Source organism: Castanea sativa, chromosome 4, assembly GCF_040712315.1.
Source record: "Castanea sativa cultivar Marrone di Chiusa Pesio chromosome 4, ASM4071231v1".
NCBI classification, from domain to species: domain Eukaryota; kingdom Viridiplantae; phylum Streptophyta; class Magnoliopsida; order Fagales; family Fagaceae; genus Castanea; species Castanea sativa.
Window position 1 is genome coordinate 38,630,741 of NC_134016.1, and position 16,699 is coordinate 38,647,439.

Below are 16,699 nucleotides of genomic sequence, written 5' to 3' on the forward strand. Positions count from 1 at the left end.
TCCTTAATGCATTCCGTATCATAGATGAGGTGAGGAGTTGAGGGCAAATGACACATGTCAATCTTTTTCTAACTGCATATTGATTTTCTCAAACACTCAATCAAATAACAATATAATACAGAACGTGACCAATAGGCTAGAGTCTAAACCAAACTATAATATTAATGCAGAACATGCTTTACCAAAAGGATTAGAGGAGCTAGAAATTGAGGAATGACTAAGACCAACCCAACCAATTTGCACCCCTGACCCCTTCAACAGTTCTAGGAATTTAGAACACTAGCTGAAAAAAAAAAAAAAAACAAGAGCACCCTATAGAATATTATTTTAAATATATTGATTGCTTTTTATTATTACTATTATTTTTCCTATTAAGATCTAGTTCTATGTATGAAGAAAAAAAAAAAAGCAAGAAAGATTATTCAATTCGTGTTACATGGGCATGATTACAGTAAAAGAAGTAATAAACAAAATGAAATAAAAAGACAAAAGAATGACGTGGATAACGAACCCGTAAAGGAGGGAAAAACCGGGAAAAAGCAAGGACAAACCTTGACGAGAGGGCATGGAATCAGAAACAAAAACTCTCTCCCACCACTGTCACTGCAATAACAAAAATCAAAATCAAAATCAAAAAAATCAAAAACCCAAATAGTAGAAATAATAACAAACAGTACACTATTACAAAAATTTCAAAAACCGCACTCACACCTCAAAAAGCAAACAAACCGTATCGCTCTATAATAACAACGCAATTAACCAGCCTCAAAAATCTTCGTGCTTCTCTTTACACCGCTATCAACGGCAGCAAACCCATATTTTTTGTCCACATCCATACCAAGCTGTCATAAATGACAAAATGTTGACACCATGAATCCGGCGTCGTCTAATCCAAATCCAAATCCACCTCCGCCGACGGTGCAAACAGTGAGGAAGCTAATTATAGACGTGGTGGACGCACGTGACCTTCTTCCTAAAGATGGGCAAGGCAGTTCCAGCCCGTACGTGGTGGTGGATTTCGACGGCCAGAAGAAACGGACCTCCACCAGGTACCGCGACCTCAACCCGACTTGGAACGAGTCGATCGAGTTCGTGGTTTCCGACCCGGAACACATGGACTCGGAGGAGCTTGAGATTGAGGTTTTTAACGACAAGAGGTACGGAGCTAACAGTGGCAGTGGCCGTAAAAACCATTTCTTGGGGAGGGTGAAGTTGTACGGGAGCCAGTTTGCTAAGCGAGGTGAGGAGGGTTTGTTATACGTACCGTTGGAGAAGAAGAGTGTGTTTAGTTGGATTAGGGGTGAGATTGGGTTGAGAATTTACTATTTTGACCAGCAGGTTGTTGTTGAGGAGGCACCCGCGCAAGGTGGTGGTGGTGGTGGTCCGCCGCCGCAGAATCCGCCGCCTCCGGAGGAACCGACTCAGGAAGCTCCTGCTCCGATGGAGAATGTTCATGATGGCTGTCACTCGCCGCCGGTTGTGGTTATTGAAGAGACTCACCCTCAACATCATCATCATTACCCTCAGCATCATCCTCCGCCACAGCAGCATCATGAAGATTCTCACTCTCATCATCACCCACCGACGCCGGAGGAGCAGTTTCAGCCGACGATTAGTAAGATGCAGATGGGGAGAGTTGGAAGCAGTGGCTGTGGAGAGAGAGTTAGGGTTTTGAGGAGGCCAAATGGAGATTACTCTCCGAAAGTGATTTCTGGTAAATTTGGTGCGGATCAGAGTGAGAGAGTTCATCCGTACGATCTGGTGGAGCCGATGCAGTATTTGTTTGTGAGGATCTTGAAGGCGCGTGGTTTAGCGCACAACGAAAGCCCTTACGTGAAGATCAGGACGACGAGTCATTGCGTGAAATCGAAGCCGACGAGTCATAGACCTGGTGAACCGACTGACTCACCGGATTGGCACCAGGTCTTTGCGATTGCTCATAACAGACCTGACTCGCCGAGCTCGACCTTGGAGATCTCCATTTGGGACTTGCATTCCGAGCGTTTTCTCGGCGGCGTTTGCTTCGACCTCTCCGACGTGCCTGTACGCGATCCTCCCGATAGTCCATTAGCGCCACAGTGGTACCGTCTCGAAGGCGGAGCCGCCGATCAACATCCCGGCGGAGTCTCCGGTGACATTCAGCTCGCTGTTTGGATTGGCACTCAAGCCGACGATGCATTTCCAGAAGCTTGGCACTCAGACGCGCCGTACTTAGCGCACACGCGCTCGAAGGTGTACCAATCTCCAAAGCTATGGTATCTGAGAGTCACAGTAATCGAAGCTCAGGACCTTCAAATTGCTTCGAATCTCCCTCCATTAACGGCACCAGAAATCAGAATAAAAGCTCAGATAGGATTTCAATCATTCAAAACAAGGCGAGGCTCCATGAACAATCACAGCGGGTCGCTGCACTTCAACGAGGACTTGCTCTTCGTCGCCGGAGAACCACTCGAAGACTCGCTGATCATTCTCGTCGAGGACCGTACAAACAAAGATCCCCAACTCCTCGGCCACATAATGATTCCCGTGAGCGCGATCGAGCAACGGTTAGATGAGCGCCACGTGCCATCGAAATGGTTCCCATTGGAATGCCGTGGTGCGGATGGTTGTGTACCACCTGGAAGGGGAGGCGGGTCCTACTGTGGACGAATCCATCTGCGTCTTTGCTTGGAGGGTGGGTATCACGTGCTGGACGAAGCGGCGCACGTGTGCAGTGATTTTAGACCCACGGCTAAGCAGCTATGGAAGCCAGCTATTGGGATCTTAGAGCTTGGAATCCTCGGGGCTCGTGGCTTGCTCCCAATGAAAGCCAAAGGTCCAGGCAAAGGCTCAACCGACGCGTACTGTGTAGCCAAGTACGGCAAAAAGTGGGTCCGGACTCGAACCATCACGGACTGCTTTGATCCACGCTGGAACGAACAGTACACGTGGCAAGTCTACGACCCTTGCACAGTCCTCACCATTGGAGTTTTTGACAACTGGCGCATGTTTGCTGACGTGTCAGATGAGAAAACAACAGACTCCCGAATCGGGAAAGTGCGCATTCGAGTCTCCACTTTGGAAAGCAATAAAGTGTACACAAATTCGTACCCTTTGCTGGTTTTGATGAGAACCGGGTTCAAAAAAATGGGCGAGATCGAGTTGGCGGTTCGGTTCGCGTGTCCTTCTTTGCTGCCCGACACGTGTGCGGTTTACGGGCAGCCGTTGCTTCCGAGAATGCATTACTTGCGGCCGCTTGGGGTGTCTCAACAGGAAGCGTTACGTGGGGCGGCGACTAAAATGGTGGCGGCGTGGCTTGCGCGTTCCGAGCCTCCGTTGGGTCATGAAGTGGTTCGGTACATGTTGGATGCGGATTCTCACACGTGGAGCATGAGAAAGAGTAAAGCTAATTGGTTTCGGATCGTGGCGGTTCTTGCTTGGGCGGTCGGGTTAGCAAAATGGTTGGATGATATAAGGAGGTGGAGGAACCCAGTGACAACAGTGCTGGTCCATGTTTTATATTTGGTGCTTGTTTGGTTTCCTGATTTGATTGTCCCGACTGGGTTTCTATACGTGTTCTTGATTGGAGTTTGGTATTATCGGTTTAAGCCCAAGATACCAGCGGGTATGGATATCCGATTATCACATGCGGATGCAGTTGACCCGGATGAACTTGATGAGGAATTTGATACAATACCAAGCTCGAAACCACCTGATTTGGTTAGAGCAAGGTATGACCGGTTGAGAATGTTGGCTGCAAGGGTCCAAACAGTTTTGGGTGATTTTGCAACCCAAGGTGAAAGGGTCCAAGCCTTGGTGAGCTGGAGGGACCCAAGAGCTACTAAATTATTCATATTTGTGTGCCTGCTTATCACTGTGGTTCTCTATGTGGTGCCACCAAAGATGGTTGCTGTGGCCTTAGGATTCTACTACTTGCGCCACCCCATGTTTAGGGACCCCATGCCACCATCTAGCTTAAATTTCTTCAGAAGGCTTCCAAGTTTGTCAGATCGATTAATGTAGAGTAGAAGAGAATATTTTTTTGTTTTTTTGGTTTGGGTTTTTTAACAATTTTTTAGGGGATGAAAATATGGAATTGGTGGGGAAAGGTTGAGCCAATCAGAGACAACTGTCCGTCCGTGTTGAAAAAGTTGCCCTTAATAACATTTTTCAGGAGTGAAAAAGGTGAGGCTATGAAGGAAAGTGGCAAATTGGCATGATGTTCACTCTTTTTTTTTTTAATTTTAATTTTGGAGAAGGTGGGGGATTTGAAGTGATTGACTTATAAGTTTATAACTATTGAATCTTGAAATAAGAGAAAGGAAATGGGAGGCAAAAAGACAGTTTACAGGGAAGAAAAATTGAGTGCTATAGTATAGGCTATAGTTGAATAGCAGTGACAGTTTGCTGTAATGGTGTCTTGGAAAGTAACTACATTGAATTGCTTTCTAATTTATAAAATTGAGCTGACATCTTTTTTTCTACTATATGTGTGTATGATGGTAGATTTACCTCATTAGCTAGTGAGTTGTGCTCATGATCATTGTTTTTCACTTTGCACTGAGAAATATTGAAATCTGTCTAGATTGAGTTTCACTGCCGGAGCACTACATTAAAGTATAGCTGTACAGGCCATGATCTTCTCAGATTTGAAAAAAAGAGGAGGTTGGAGCAAATATTATGCAGGGGTATGACATTTATTTATTTATTTATTTTTAATATTTACGGCTAAACTTAGAAGGTACAGACATTTCATTTGAAATGTCTTACTTGTATTATATTTATGTTGTAATGATGTCTTTTATATATATATATATATATATATATATATATATATATATATATATATATATATTGTATTATATTATAATTTTTTTTTTTTAAATTACTTGTGTTGCTGTGTGGCACCATACTCGTGTCCAAGACCATGTTGTGCGTGGTCAAAACTTTGTTCACGAGATTGGCATACTGAATTAAATGTAAATGTGAATTTTCTGAAGGGTAAAAAGCTAGACAAAAAGCTAACTGCTAAAAAATGGGCTAGCAACTTTAACGCGTCTTGCTAAAGCCTCTGATGTGGAGGAGATAGTGCTTTAGTGATTCACAGATAAAAAGATCTCTAGCTAGGAGAACATTTCTTTAGTTCAATACATATTCTTGATAAACAACTTTTTTTTGCTACTTATTTGAAAAACATGCTGAATGCATGGTTGGCAGCCTTTGAACACAATTTTCAGACTATGTCTATTGCACTCCACTTAAATCTTCCAAATTCATTGCTTTAGCACAGATATTTAGGTGCACTTGAGGTTGAAAATGGTGGTCATGCTCCAACTATTTGTTCTTTGGGTGATTATTTTTATAAAAAAAATTTTGGGTTGAAAAGGATAATATTATAAGACCCGAATAAATTAGGAAGCCATTGCATCGGGGAATCAAATTGGAAAATAGATTCACTTTCTAGAGGACTTTTATTTATTTATTTTTATATAAAAAAATAAATAAGTCCCTTTTCAGGATAGACCAATAAAATTGATATTCCACTTCCTCATTTGTCTTATCTGGACCAAAATGTCCAGCAAGTCCCATGACATGAATTGCCCATGCTAGAAAATCTCATTGGAGTCCATGACATGCATGACTTTTGTTGGCCCTTTGAACAAATAACCATTTTGAAGAATGTATTGTAACCATTTCAGAGGTTACAATGCTCATGTAACCTCTAAATTTAGCAAAAATACTCTAAATTCAATGAAAATGACCAATATACCTTCCAAAAAAAACCTAGAATGACCAAAATAGTCCCGAAATCTCTAAAACAACCAAAATACTGCCAAAATCACTAGAATGGCCAAAATACCCCCGAAATCTCAAAACATCCAAAAATACTCCGAAATATCTAAAATGACCAAAATAGCATCAAAATCTATAAAATAACCAAAATAACCCCTAAAACCTGTAAAATTACCAAAATACCTCAAAACCTCTAAAATAACCAAAATTCCCCTAAAAACCACTAGAATGACCATAACAAAACTCTGGAACCTCATAAATGACCAAAATACCCCAAAATATCTAAAATAATTAAAATACACACCAAAAAATGGCTGAAATGACCAAAATGCCCTAAAATCCTCTAGAATGTGCAAAAAAACTTGAAACATCTAAAATGACTAGAATACTCCCAATATCTCAAAAATGGCCAAAATATCCTTGTAACCTCAAAATGAACAAAATACCTCTGAAACCTCAAAATGATTAAAACACCCATGAAAACCAATTTTTGATTGTTTTGATGTTTAGGGGATATTTTGGTCATTTTAATGGTTTTAGGAGTATTTTCGTCATTCTAGTGATTTCGGGGGCATTTTGGTTTTATAGTAGTTTTGGGATTATTTTCATCAGTTTAGAGATCTCAGAGGTATTTTGTTCATTCTAGGGGTTTCAAGGTATTTTTCATCATTTTAGAGGTTTTAGGATATTGTGGCCATTCTAGAGGTTTCAAGGGTTTTTTTTTTTTTTGGGTCATTTTTTGAGGTTTTGTGTTTTTTTTTTCTTCATTTTATAGGTTTCAAGGTTTTTTTGCTCATTTTAGAGGTTTTTGGGGGTATTTTGACCATTTTAGAGGTTTCAAAGTATTTTGGTCATTTTGAGAGATTTTGGGATTATTTAGTAATTTTTAGGTTTGGGGTATTTTGGTCATTTTAGAGGTTTTAAGGGTGTTTTGGTCATTTTGGAGGTTTTAAGGTATTTGGTCATTGTTCAAGTTTTGAGGTATTTTGGTCATTTTTAAAGCTTTCGAGGGCATTTGGTAATTTTGGAGGTTTCAAGGGTATTTTGGTTATTTTAAAGGTTTTGAGGGTTTTTAGAGGTTTCAATGGATTTTGGTCATTTAAAAAGTTTTGGGGGGTATTGTGGTCATTTTGGAGGTTTTTGGATATTTTGGACATTCATGATGCATTTTAGTCATTTTGGTGGTTTTAAGGGTATTTTGGTCATTTTAGAGGTTTTGGAGTATTTTAGAAATATTTTTGATATTTTAGTAAATTCTAATCAGTAAAATAAATTTTTTTTAGCATGGGCAATTTTGTCAATTCAATAAATTATTACATCCTCACCAATTAGTAATGTAAGCTTACTCATTTAAGAAGGTCATGTGATTAAGGTAATGTGATACGTTTTGTAATCATATATTACGGTAATATTAGAAAAAAAAATCAAATGAACCAAACATCTTAATATCACATTAGGATAGTGTGCATCACATTAAGGATATATCACGACGAACCAAATGCCTCCTAAGAATGTTATTAATAGCCTTCACAACTTCTATAGTAAAAATGATTTAAAGAAGTGAAAAACTAACTAGGAAGGGTATGGGTACCAGAACAATATGGTGACAACAATTTTATAAAAAGTTAGCCTTTACTTATGAAGCATAGGTACACATAAACACATGTTATGTACAACCCCCTAAATAAAGTGTCTACTTTTCCTAGAGAACTAATAACTTTTTCCCATTATAAGCATTAATTATGAAGTATTTTTGCTTGAGTAATTATAATTATCAATTTCCTCAAAAAAAAAAAAAAGAAAGAAAAAAGAAATTGTAAGTGCAATTCTAATTGTCAAGATTTTTGATGGTATTGATGAATACGTGACTGACGAGGATGAGTATAGACGAAGCTGCCTTCACGGACGAACATGACCAGTATACGCGTCATCAAAAAGAATTAATGCCATTTAATGCTGCCAATAAAGCTCCAACCGTTACAAGACCAGCTGGACGAACCGATGGGAACGCATTGAAGTCCATAACTCCACCAGAGACGTTATCAGGGAGTCATTAACACTCCAACGGCTACAACCCCCAAGGGTATATAAAACCCTCACAACACCAATACAAGGTACATAGAAACAACATCACCACCTGAATCCTTTTTTCTGGTATTCCAATCATTATCTTCTTCGATACTGACTTTATCATCGGAGGTGTTGTATGTGCACCACACCGGTGACCACTTGAGTACTGCCGCACGGGTTCGTCGAGTACTTCCAGGGAGCCATCTCGGACGAATCCAAGCAAATCAACGAGATCGCTTCTACCGCCTTGGCGCCGTCTCGTGGGAACGACTTTTCATACAACGAGAACGCGAGCTCCTACCGCCTCCGCATGGAATCCAACCAGGGACTCGGCCGGCCTTGGCACAAGTTCGAAATCTCGCAGCCACCGTTGAAGTACTTACAAGAAAGAATCAATAGATTAGACAGAGTTTACAGCAAGAAGAGAACCGGTCAAGAGCTGTTCAAGAAGACGAAGGGGATAGCCATGGAAGGAGTGACCGACGGAGAACGGTAACCCCAGAAGAGCAGCATTCTGACATCCTCCAAGAGATGAGGAAGGAAATGGATGAATTAAGAAACGCCATCAAAGAGAAGACTGATCGAAGCCTGGATAAAATGGTCAGAGCGACGGACTCTCCTTTTACCATGGCAGTCCTAGAACGACCGGTACTAGCGAAATTTCGGCTACCTCAGCTTGAGCCTTTTGACGGGCTCAAGGACCCCCAAGATCACCTTAACACCTTTAAGACGACCTTAGGCCTTCAACAGCCCCCTGACGAGATTATGTGTCGTTCATTCCCAACTACGCTGAAGGGAGCTGGACGAGAATGGTTCACGAGATTGCCCACTTCGTCCATCGACAACTTTGAGCAGTTAAGTAGTGCTTTCCTGCGCCATTTCGTCGGGGGGCAATGTCCCAAAAGACCAGCGGATCACCTACTCACTATTAAGCAAGGAGAGAGGGAGACCTTGCGATCGTATGTAAAACGCTTCACTCGGGAGACTCTAGAGGTGGACGATGCAGACGATAAGGTCCAGCTGACGACATTTAAGGCAGGGCTTAAGTCCAGAGAATTCGTCGTCTCGTTAGCAAAGAATCCGCCCTGGACGATGGCAGAGATGTTGTTGAAAGCTCAAAAGTACATGAACACTGAGGACGCACTGGCAGCCATCGTAGACGAGGGGAAGCTAAAGACAAAAGGAAGGAAGGAAGACGAACGCAGGGGACAAAAGAGGGAGCGTCCAAGCCGTCGGAGAGGTGACACCGACAGACGAAAAGACGAGAAAGCTCCACGACCGGTAAAATTCACACCCCTAATTATGCCTGTTGACAAAATTTTGACACAGATCCAGGATCAACACCACCTAAAGTGGCCAAAGCCTTTGCACTCGTCACCAAGTGTACGGGACAAGAGAAAATACTGCCGATTCCACAAGGACCACGGCCATTACACAGAAGATTGCCGAGATCTGAGGGGACAGATAGAAGAACTGATACAGAAAGGAAAACTTCAGAAGTTTGTCAAGAAGGGGGACTCCAGCAGGTTCAGAGAGGGTGACACGAGCCAACGAGAGCCCTCGTCCAAAAATGAGAGTCGCCGATCTCAACCACAAGAAGTAATCGGGGAGATAAGCACGATAGCAGGAGGACCTTTCATGGGGGGGATCGTACAGGTCCCTCAAGAAAACATACCAGAGACAAGTAAACAGTGTCCATATGGAACCCCCGTTGAAACACAGACGGACGAACCAAGATATATTCTTCAGCGAAGAAGACGTGAGGGGAGTCAGGCAGCCCCATAACGACCCTCTGGTGATAGCACTCACAATTGAAGGGTTCAATACTAAAAGGATCCTCATCGACAACGGTAGCTCTGCAGACATTATGTACCTATCGGCCTTCCAACAATTGAAACTTGGTCCTGGTAAATTGCGTCCGTTTGAGTCCCCCCTCGTCAGCTTTAGCGGTGACCGGGTATACCCCAAAGGCATTGTGAAACTAAAAGTCACGATAGGCGACTACCCGAAGCAGCAGACCGCCATTCGGACTTCCCGGTTGCCAGACTCGCCCCTCTTCGTACAATGTGATCATTGGGAGGCCCACGCTCAACCAATGGAGGGCAGCAACGTCCACCTACTGCCTAAAGATAAAATTCCCGACTGAAGACGGGGCCGGTGAGGTAAAAGGAGACCAAGTCTTAGCCAGAGAATGCTACCAAGCCGTGTTGGCTGCAGGAGAAAACCACACATGGACGATTGAAAGAGAAAAAGAAGACAACATGGAAGCCCTAGAAACGGTGGAACTCGTTGAGGGGGAAAGCTCGAAGGTGACGAGGATAGGTACAACTATAAGCCCCGAGATGAGGAATGAGCTCGTCCGTTTCCTTAAAGGAAATTTGGACGTATTTGCATGGAGTCACGAAGATATGCCGGGCATACCATGCCGTGTAATCCAGGCACGAGTTGAAGACGCATCAGAGAAGAAACCCGTCCAACGAAACGACGGGTCTTTGCCCCGAACGAAACCAAGCAATCATGGAAGAAGTTAAGATTATTCAGCGGGCATCATCCGAGAAGTTTATTATCCCGAATGGCCGGCCAACGTCGTGTTAGTGAAGAAAGCAAATGGAAAATGGAGAATGTGTGTAGACTTCACGGGACCTAAACAAAGCCTCACTGAAAGATAGTTTTCCCCCGCCGAGGATAGATCGGTTGGTAGACTCTACGGGCCGGACATAAATTACTAACATTCATGGACGCATTTTCAGGTTACAACCAGATAAAGATGGCTGAGGAAGATCAGGAAAAGACCGCATTCATCACAAGCCAAGGACTCTACTGCTATAAGGTAATGCCCTTCGGACTGAAGAATGCAGGGGCAACGTACCAAAGATTGGTGAACAAGATGTTCAGCAAGCAAATTGGAAGAAATATGGAAGTATACGTGGACGATATGCTCGTCAAGAGCAAAGAAGAGTTGACTCACCTGGACGACCTGGGAGAGACATTTAATACCCTCCAAAGATACCAGATGAAGCTCAACCCTAGTAAGTGTGTTTTTGGGGTAGCTTCGGGAAAGTTCTTGGGGTTCATGGTATCTCAAAGGGGAATAGAAGCAAATCCGGAGAAGGTGCAAGCGATACTCGACATGGCATCCCCCAAAACCATCAAAGAAGTCCAAAAACTCACGGGAAGAATAGCTGCACTGAATAGGTTCGTCTCTAAAGCGATGGACAAATGCCTCCCATTTTTCAAAACGTTGAAGCAAGCGTTCGCCTGGACTGACGAGTGTGAGGCAGCTTTTCAAGAACTCAAGCGCTACCTAGGCAGCCCGCCCGTCTTGAGTCCCTCAAAAGTAGGAGAAAACCTTTATTTATACCTGGCAGCCTCATCCACAGCCGTCAGTGCGGCCTTAATCCGAGAAGAAGACAAGAAGCAGCTCCCAGTTTATTATGTCAGTCAAGCCTTCTAAGGAGCAGAGGCCAAATACCCCGAGATTGAAGATTGTTCTTCGCCCCACAATAGTGGCTTCGCGAAAGCTACGACCATACTTCAAGCACACCCTATCCTTGTAATGACGGATCAACCCATCAGGGAAATCCATGAGCAAGCCCTCGAAGCAATGGGAGAATGGTCCGGTGGGCAATCGAACTCAGCCAGCTTCGACATCGAATACCATCCCGAACGGCCATCAAGGCGCAAGCTCTAGCGCGGACTTCGTAGCGAATTCACCCTCCCGAGACGATGGTGACGGCATGGACGAGGCGGAACAATGGACGATTCGTACCGACGGATCGTCGGCCCGAAAGAGGAGGAGTAGGGATCATTATAAACACCCCCACTCGGAGAAAAACTCCAATATGAGTCCAATTAAAATTCCCGGTAACCAACAACGAGGGCCGAATACGAAGGCATACCGACGGACTAAGACTTGGCAATGCTTTCTCGGATTAAGAACTTGCTCATTCGTAGTGACTCAAAACTAGCGATAGGGCAGATCGTGGAAGAGTATGAGGCGAAGGAAGAAAGGATGCAGAAGTACCTCAAGTTGGTCGGACATCTAGCTCGTGGGTTCGACAAGTTGAATTTCGTCGGGGATCCCGAGAAGCCAAAATGCGAGGCAGACGAGGTCGCCAAGATGGCCTCGTTTCAGAAGAACCAACGAACAAGGAGATTCTCATGGAGATTCGAAATACCCTAGCATCGAGGAAATCCGCATTCCCCATCGAGAACATAGGTGGTTGGATGGCACCGATCGTCTCATATCTTCAAGACTCGACATCTCCACTCATGACTCAACGGAGGCCGGGAAGATTAAAGCAAGGGCGGCCGAGATTCACAATTTTGAATGATACCTTATACAAAAGAGGATTCTCCTTGCCTTATTGAAGTGTATCAACGAGGAAGAAGCTAAGTACGTCCTCCACGAAATCCACGAAGGGATCCGCGGGACCACGCCGGTGCCCGAGATCCTTGGTAAGTAAGGTTATTAGAGGTGGTATTTCGGCCAACTATGCGGGAAGACGCTGGAGCTCGTCAAGAGGTGCGATAAGTGCCGGAGGTTCGAGAACGTCCCGCAGGCTGCCGGCGAGAGAAGATGACAACGATTACCTCCCCCGGCCATTCGCACAATGGGGGATCGATATCGTCTGGTCCCGTTACCCCCGGGAAAAGGACAGACGATTCTTGCTCGTCGCTATCGACTACTTCACTAAACGGGTTGAAGCGTAAGCAATAGCAACGATCACACAGGTAAGAATCCGTAGCTTCGTGTGGAGAAACATAATTTGTGTGTTCGGATTCCACAAACGATCATTTCGTACAATGGCCGACACGGTTCGACACTGGGGATTTAGAGACTTTGCTCGGGGCTAGGTATCAAGAATAAGTTCTCGTCGCCCGGGCACCTACGCCCTAACGGGCAGACGGAGGTAACTAATCGAACACTACTCGGATCATAAAAGCACGACTAGACGAAGCTAAGGGCGCGTGGCCGGGAAGAATTGCCCAATGTCTTGTGGGCCTACGTGACGACACAAGAAGAACCCCCACGGGAGAGACGCCTTTCGGGCTCACTTATGGCACCGAAGCGCAATCCCGGTCGAGGTGGGTAATGGCCAACACCGGGCGAAGTCTTCCGCGAGGAGAACAGCGACGACCAGCTTCGAATCAATCTGGATTGCTTAGACGAGGTAAGGGACAAAGCCTCCAACATGACGATGAAGTACCAGCGTAAGATGACTGAATACTACAACAAAAGGGTCAGGCTCAGAAGACTAGAAATTGGCGATCTCGTCTTACGTAAGGTGACGACTGCAACTAGAGACTCCGCCCACGGGAAACTTGGCCCCACCTGGGAAGGACCTTACAAGGTCGTGCACTACTCCCGACAAGGCAGCTATCACTTGGAGACCCTGACGAACAAAAACTCCCGCGACCTTGGAACATAGAAAACTTGAAGAAGTACCACCAACAGATATAGATCAAGAATGTACTAATTACTCAAAATTAATGAAATGATGGTTCAAATGATGTGCTCATACAGGTACCAAGTATCGGAGAGTTAGAAGTAAAAAAAAAATTGCCTCAGTAATAAGATTCAGCATCGACGGATGTACATTACTAACGAATACAAAAGCAAGGAACTTTTTTCTAAGTAATAAGATTCCGCATCGACGGATGTACATTACTGACGAAGACAAAAGCAAAGAACTTTTGTCTAAGTAATAAGATTCCGCATCGACGGATGTACATTACTGACGAAGACAAAAGCAAAGAACTTTTGTCTAAGTAATAAGATTCCGCATCGACGGATGTACGTAATAAGATTCCGCATCGACGGATGTACATTACTGACGAGGACAAAAGCAAAGAACTTTTGTCTAAGTAATAAGATTCCGCATCGACGGATGTACATTACTGACGAAGACCAAAGCAAAGAACTTTTGTCTAAGTAATAAGATTCCGCATAGACGGATGTACATTACTGACGAATACAAAAGCAAAGAACTTTTGTCTAAGTAATAAGATTCCGCATCGACGGATGTACATTACTGACGAATACAAAAGCCAAGAACTTTTGTCTAAGCAATAAGATTCCGCATAGACGGAAGTATATTACTGACGAATACAAAAGCCAAGAACTTTTGTCTAAGTAATGAGAGACGGAGACACATCACTGACGAAGATTAAAAAAAAAAAAAAACGCCTAAGTACAGGAGAAGGCTTAAGTGATAACGTTCCCATCAAGTGGGCGAACATTACTGACGGATACAAAAAAATTTTTATAGCAGAATATGTCCAAGTAGATATGATATTATAAAAGCCTAAAACCTGAGGCCATTGTTCAAAAAAAAAAAAAAAAAACCCATAAACACTGGGCTAAAAATACACATGAAAATTTCTAATTGTCCAGGAAATTGAGCCTGAAAAACATGTCAGGCACCTCAAAAAAATACATATAATAAAAAATTTTTAATGACAGGTTCAGACATCCGGATCGGCATGGTCTTCAGCTGGGGCATCGAGGGCAGGGGCATCGATGACGGGAGCATCAGGAACGTCCCCGGGAGCTTCGGCGGCGGCGGCTAGGGCAGCCTCATCAGTAGAGATCTCCTTGTCGACCTCCTCCATATCCAGCGCCTCCAAATCCACCCCGGAAGGATGCTTGATGCAATACCTCCTCAAGAGCTCAAACCCCTTAAAGTACCAGCTGAAGAGCACGGAGTTGTACTCTTTAGTCTGCTGGAAGCCCTCGATGGCCCTAGAGGCGACGACCTTGATTTTTTCCTTCGCGGCTGCGAGCTGCTCGTCCTTTTCCAGAACCAGCTGCTGTTCAACCTTAAGATCGTCGCCCAGCTTCTTGACCTCGTCCTTGTATTGGTGCACATCCTCCATCGCGGTTGTCAGATCCCTCTTCAGCCTCGAGTTCTCCATCTCCAGGACTTTGATCCGAGAAAGCGAAGACTCGATCTTGGCCTCCTGAGCTTGATACTCCGCTGAAAAATGGACGGCTTCCCCCAACACCTAAAAAAAAAAAAAACAAAAAGGGGCATGCGAAAGGATGAATAAGAAAGAGAGGGGCATATATGTAAAGGCGTCATGAGAAACAAACGATTTACTTGGACGAGTTTATGGATATGACGACCCATCAACTCAACTGGAGTCGAGCCTGAAAGCACCTTCAGGTCCTCAGCATTCACGACCCCATGAGCCCGATCCGTCGCCAACCTCTCGTCATCCCAAATAGTGGACGAGCCGGCGGCCTCCTTTCCTTTATCCGATGTGCGAGGCCTCTTGGAAGAAGGTGTCGGGATTTCTTCTACCGAAGTGGCCGGAGAAGCCGTCCTCGTCGTCTCGGCACCCGAAACCACAGGTGTGATCGAGACCGTCGGAGTAACGGAAGCAACCTTGCCTTTCACTCGGACCACCTTCTTCCCGAGGTTCGACAAGGGTTCGTCTTTCTTGGACCTCATTTTCTCATACATGCCCTTGTTGAATTTCGTCGTCATCTCTGCAAAAGGGAAAGATTTTGTAAGAGAAAGAGTAAATTAAACAAGTACAGCCTCAGGGTCGAGACCGACGAGCTCAGAAACTTACTCTTCTTTCCCTCGATATCAAGGCTCCGTAAAACGTAGGGAGACGGATCGGGGCCAAGGTTGTAGAAAGCGAGTGTCCTCGGGTCTACCAAGTCGTCCCAATTTTCAATAGACTGGGAATAAGTGATGGCCGCCTCGACGCGCTCCTTGTACCTGCTTTTTAACTTCGGTCTTCGTTTAGCTGCATGAGAACGAAGGAAATTAGCAACAATCACCCAAAAAAAAAAAATATATATATATGTAAAAAAGAAAAAGAAAAAAAGAGAAGGGGCGAGAAAGAAGACTGACGCACCTAAGGTCGGGGTTCCCCACCGACGAAGCAACCTGGGGATCTCACCCCAGTCCTGGCTAGAAGGAGTCTCAAAATTGTCCCCAGACACAAACACAAATCTGGACTTCCCGCACACTACGAAGGACGAAGGTAAGCCCTTGACGATCCCGGTTCTTCTCTCCCAAGGTACTAGCTCGTAATACCCGTACTCTTTAGACTCTTTTAGACGGTATAAATATACGAGCTCATTTACCTTAATCATATCCTCGTTAGTGGCCAACCATATTTCCATACAGCTGACCACTATTCTCCACTAATCGGGCATAAGTCGCCCGGGGGCAATCCCCGCATATGCCGTGAGCTCCATCACAAACGGGTGGACGGGAAACCTAAGTCCACAAGTGAAAGCGGCCTCGTAGAAGCACACTTCACCGGGAAAAACGAGCAAGCCCCGTCGTCGTCGCGGCCGGGGCGACGAACACGGACCGCCCGGAATTGAAACCTATCCCTAAACCGACTGACGGCGTCGGAATCTAACCTGCACGGCTCCACGAGGGCATGAAAAGCCCTAACCTCTCTAAAAGCCGAGACGGCCGTATCTCCCTCCATAGGATCGTCGCTAGACGACAACCTAGTATCGAGGTCACTAGACCTAACCTCTGACATCAACTGAAGCTTCTTCACCAAACCTTCAAACCAATCGACGGACTCTCGGAGCAATGGGAATAAATCACCCAAAACAACACCTAAACTGCTACCCTCAGAAACAAAACCCCTCAAATTGGGAAAAGCACCTAATGACCCCCCTAAGCGAGCAAAGAGAAAAGAAATTGAAGGACAGGTTTCCCTAACCTCTAAATTACTGACCATGAACTTCCAGTCTAAAAAAGAATACTAAAATTCCCACAGAAAGAAGGGAGAAACAAACAGGGAGAACCACAAAAAAAAAAAAAAAAACAAAAATCAGATACTTGCAAAGAAAAAAAAAGAAAAAAAAAGAGAGAGG

The 16,699-nt window shown here is 44.4% G+C and overlaps 1 protein-coding gene across 1 annotated transcript; it reads left to right on the forward strand.

The window, feature by feature from the left end:
* The first annotated feature begins 737 nt into the window (after nt 1-737).
* LOC142632032 (protein QUIRKY) lies at nt 738-4,463 on the forward strand. The gene has a single exon (XM_075806457.1). It carries the CDS (start codon nt 871-873, stop codon nt 4,000-4,002), a length of 3,132 nt encoding a protein of 1,043 aa, XP_075662572.1. The 5' UTR covers nt 738-870; the 3' UTR covers nt 4,003-4,463.
* Nucleotides 4,464-16,699: the final 12,236 nt, after the last annotated feature.